The following is a 4,752-nucleotide window of genomic DNA, read 5'->3' as shown; positions in this document are numbered from 1 at the left end:
CTCTGCTATTGATTTCTTCCTTTTAGGTCATTATCAACTCCGTTTAAAAGGTGAACTATTGGAGAGACCTTTCCTGATTCAGTTAGTCGACTGTGATTGCTCCATTCATTCAAGCCAATAAATCCAGTTACATAAATATTTATGTGGTGGTGTCTTCATTCAGGTCTGTAAAATTTAGAAATTTACAGGATCCATTTTCTTCCAGCAGCATCTCAACAGATTGCACTCACACAGGAAAAGGTTGTTTTTGTTCCTTCTGCTCACATTGTCATATATGGATGTTTTCTGATCCAGGGTAACTTCGGTATGTAGCGTTGGTCCCCAACTATTGATTCTGAAATACTGCTCTTTCAGCGCTGCGACAGAGAGAAAGAACAATTTGTATTTTATTAGCAGATGCTGAATGATTTTCATAAAAAATCTTTTATTAAAAGATTATCTTTTCTTTCATTCATATATTTGAATATATTTGGGTTGAATGAGCTGAAATCAGTAGTTGTTTTTTGTTTTTTTCCAAGAGCTTTCTTTGCTAAAGGGAGTAGAGGTTGAATGTGCAGCATTGTGTCAACTACCTCTCTAAGAATTCCTGGTGCCGGAGCAGAAATATGTTTCACTTAGCCACTTAAAAGATTAATTCTTCCAACTAGGAACTTGTAAAAACCTGCGTAGCCCCAATATAGAGTAACTGTGAGTTTAGCTGTTTGTTTTGTCAGTTAGCTGTACCTGTTCTGGTGGACTCATTAAATAAGAAGAAACTCCACCTGTGTTTGAACACTGACGGTGCAGGGTGAGGGTGTGGTGGCTGCTGCTGGCTGAAGTAAACACACTCACCCAAGTGAAGATGAAGGACCTCAGCAGAGCATTGATACTTTTATTAACAGTCTGAATTCATAAAGTAATCCAACAAAATCCCACAAGCGGCTGCCTCAGGTATTGTGCTGGTTTTATGTTTTGAGTAATAATACTGTTGATGCTCCAGTTCAGACACTTCATTTTACTCTCCCTATTCTGCTTACCTTTTTTCTTTGTCTTTCTTTTAGTAAAGTGTAAGTGCAGACATGTTTCTAGTTAAAAAGACAGTAAGGATAATGTTGTATTAACAAAGCAATTAAAGTCCATTTAAACAGAGTAGTCCCTAAAATCTCTAATATTAGTTATTTTTCAAATCTACTAAACCTCAAAAAATTTCATCAGCTCACTTGTTTTCACTTTCAACTAAAATCATTTAGTTTGAGCTTAATAGTGTTGTTTACCATTATTATCAAAAGGTAATCCAAATATTGATTTTTCTTTATGTTTAGAATAGAATGCAGCATAATTTATTGTACCATAGTAAGACAATTCAATTGGACAGATAGATGAGCAAAAGCATACTTTCTGATTTCAATTGATTTAAAATAAACATTTAAAATAAACTAACTGTGACATTAGTAGGGAGATCATAAACTGACTTTAAAATGTTTTATTCTATTCACTCACAGCCTTTAATTTTAGACTACCAAATCAACAGCAGTCTGTTAGTCCACCATGTCACAGGTTCAAAATATAACACCAGTTAAACGTTTACTTTTTACTTGCTTCATTTCTGAGTAACAGATACACCATCTTTATCATCTCAGAGCTGGGAAACACTGTTGACTTTCCATGCATGGTTTGTAGAGCTGTGGCTACTGAACACAGAACCAACAGGAACATTTGAAATGATGGATGGGTGAAACCTGAGCACAAACCTGACTTTTTGTCCAGAGTTCAGAGGGTTGAATGGATTTTAGTTCCATGACGGATCATGCCTGAAATAAAACAAATTAAATCGATGTGGAATAAATAAAGAACAGAAACGATTTTAAACAACATTTCACACACCAGTACGAAAAATATGGAGCTGCATGTTTATTTTGATAAGCAGACAGTGGAGGTATTTTGGCAGCTAGTGTTTACTTACAGATTATTTTTAAGCAAGCCACACTCTCTCAGAACAGAAAAATGGGAAATGAGCTTGTAGTTTACTTTGCTATTTGAGATTTTTAAATCTTTAACTAGTTGCTCCTCATGTTTTAAAAATGGCTTGTTGGTGTAGTTACGCTTCAGACCAAATGACCAACAGTTAAAACAAAAAACAATCAGAGAGAGACCTGACTGATAACCCTAGAGAAATAACCTGCACATTTTCTGTTCCTTTTTACATTAAACCAATAAATTATTCGACATCATAGCAAAAAAATCTGAAGGACCTCAGAGTGGATGCTTAGTGAAGGCTTAGTGGGAAATCTAGTCACTGTGCTTAATCAAAGTGTGAAAGTAAGATATGTCAAACAGTTTAGTTATTTAATTTGTATGTTTATCAGCATAATTGACCTTTTTAAAAGCCAGAGTTTCTTTAGCAGCTAAGAATAGCACAAAGAAAACTTATTTACTGGGAGGCTTTGTAATGTAGTCTCCTGATTACACTTAGTGCATGACTGGGTGTAGATGCAGGAAGGAGACATTTCCTCCCTTTGATTAAAATCCTTAGACTCCTGCCGTTCAGCCGTTAAATGTCCCCTCCTTCCTCTTCACTCTGACACAACTTTTCTTTTACTCAGGGTTAGAGACATCACAAACAGTTGTCAGGAAAAATGAAGATGTTGACTTATCTATGAAACTCAGAAGTGAGTATGACATTGAAATTACTCCCTTAAGTTTTTGTGCTTTTTTATTAATTGAAAAAAAGTTTGTAAAAAAGAATTTTTTATTTAATTTAGAAAAATCTAGTTATGCTAAATATGTTTTGTTCTTCCTTGTGAGGCATCATTCTAGAACACTGTCAAGAACTGGAGAGAGGAATAAAAATTGTTTTGTAAAACCACTAACAGACACATCTCTTAACCGGGAGCAGAAGGTTTGAATATTCTTCTGTTTTTTACAAAAATAATAGCTAATTAAGATTGTAAATTGTATTCATATAATTTGTAACATGTAAAACATCATCATATTTAATTTTTTCAAAGAATCACTCTGTAAGTGATATATTATTACTTTAATATAGTGCATCATTTACTATTTAAAAAAGATGACTAGAATAAAAAAAAAATGGCGAGCATAAAATAAAAGGTTTATGTGCATTAACAGATTAAAACAGGATCTACATAATAAAAGTGAAGACTAAATAATAAATAAAAATGCTTTTTATTTATTATGTTTATTATTCTCTCTTTTTTTAGAAGAAACTAGTTAAGCTGTCTATATTGCACAATAAGTAAAAATATGTTGTATTTTTGTTTATCTTACCTGGAGGGACTACAGATGAAGCCTTTATGGTTAACTCTGGCATATGATGTGATGTGCAGCGTCCCTTAAGAAACAACAACTAGTTCAAAATCTTTTGATTAATTATATACAGAGTTTAGTTCTATGAAAACATGTTGGACATTTATCAATAAATGGATCATTGATAAATGTTGCATTCATTGATCATTGTTCTGGCTTTAGTGGTTTATTTAGCTTGGAACCAGATGCATGTTAGAATGTATGTTGTTAATCATAGGTGGTGGTTTCAGAAAAGCTTTCCCTTGTACAGATGGTTGCCACAATACTGAGAATAAATAAATAATTAATTAATAATTTATAAACAACCAGGAATCTTTTGTCATTTTTGCATACTTGAATTTAGATGCAAACAATTGTAAACTCAGGTAAAAATGTGTGATTTCTAGTATGTCTCAGAGAGTGAAATCCTAGATTTAAAGGGGCATGCTTTCTTTTCTACCCCTTTTTAAACTCTTTTTACTAGTGATGGTTAGACTTCCCTCATTTGAAGACACACATGAATGAAATTATAAATTAATAAGGAAAATAACTGCCATTATCTGTTTTTAATGTGTGAAGCAGAGTCTTATGTTTTGTCACATGTCTTGCTTTTAGACCTCTTCAAAATGCCTCCAGTCCATCACCCATCAAGATCTTCAATTCGGGGACATAGAACATCAAAATCAAGGGATCAAATGAAAGCTGGATCGTCAAAGCTAATAGTCACCAGTCAACCCATCCACATGGTCTCCACCATGTCTACCCACAATGCCTCAGTTCATCCAGCTCCTGGTTCCTTTGAAGACCTGCTGGACCACATTCCCTGTAAGCCACCAACCAGCAGCTGATCCTTATTGTTGTGCTGTTACTTTCTCCATTCAGGTTTGATCTATGCACCTGATGTTGTTTAACAACACACAACAATAACATACGTTATAGTTGGATGAACTTTGAATTTGCAAACAGGTTTATTCTGTTTGCTGTGCAGATTAGATCAATTGGGACTTGACAACCTTAAGTCGGTAATTATAAGGCAACTGGACTTCTTCTTGTTGAAATGCACAGATTATGTGATCCCAAATGCGTAGGAGACAACAAAACTTGTTTCTTGAACACATTTGAACACTCAACATAAAGGCTTCTTCATGTCTGAACATTGAAGTAACAGGCTTATAAACTGTTGTGAGAACAATCATACTAACAGGGCCATTAAAGTCACTGACAGGATATTAGGACACCAGAGTCATTGGTCCTATCCTCAATTCAGGACAGTGTCTGTGTCCCTAACAATGTGGTTTCATGTCCCACTGTGTGAATTGTAAAACCACGAGAACGACTCAGGGCTGCAGAATAAGTATTAGAAAGATAAAATCTGAGTCCACCTTTTCTGCTTGGTGTTGGCTTCTTATTTTTTTAACATAGATGGCTTCTTTCATTTGTCCTTCAAATCAGCAGTTTTTCCATGTC

The 4,752-nt window shown here is 34.5% G+C and overlaps 1 protein-coding gene across 6 annotated transcripts in view; it reads left to right on the top strand.

The window, feature by feature from the left end:
- Positions 1-850: 850 nt before the first annotated feature.
- Positions 851-4,752, top strand: part of syt8 (synaptotagmin VIII) — a 13,889-nt gene continuing 9,987 nt past the window's right edge. For 2 of the 6 annotated variants that reach the window (XR_006371395.1, XM_044125714.1), the window contains exons 1-3: positions 851-930; positions 2,583-2,648; positions 3,901-4,110. Coding sequence is in view for 5 of the 6 variants with exons in the window: in XM_044125714.1 (XP_043981649.1) it covers positions 2,636-2,648; positions 3,901-4,110 (223 nt within the window). In the remaining variant the exon portion in view is untranslated. Of the gene's footprint in view, positions 931-2,556; positions 2,649-2,784; positions 2,879-3,900; positions 4,111-4,752 lie in introns of those variants that run through there. The other 4 variants (XM_044125717.1, XM_044125716.1, XM_044125719.1 and 1 more) reach the window with 4 other exon arrangements.

This window comes from Gambusia affinis, linkage group LG08, assembly GCF_019740435.1.
Source record: "Gambusia affinis linkage group LG08, SWU_Gaff_1.0, whole genome shotgun sequence".
Lineage (NCBI taxonomy): Eukaryota > Metazoa > Chordata > Actinopteri > Cyprinodontiformes > Poeciliidae > Gambusia > Gambusia affinis.
This window is presented reverse-complemented; position numbering and strand designations above follow the sequence as displayed.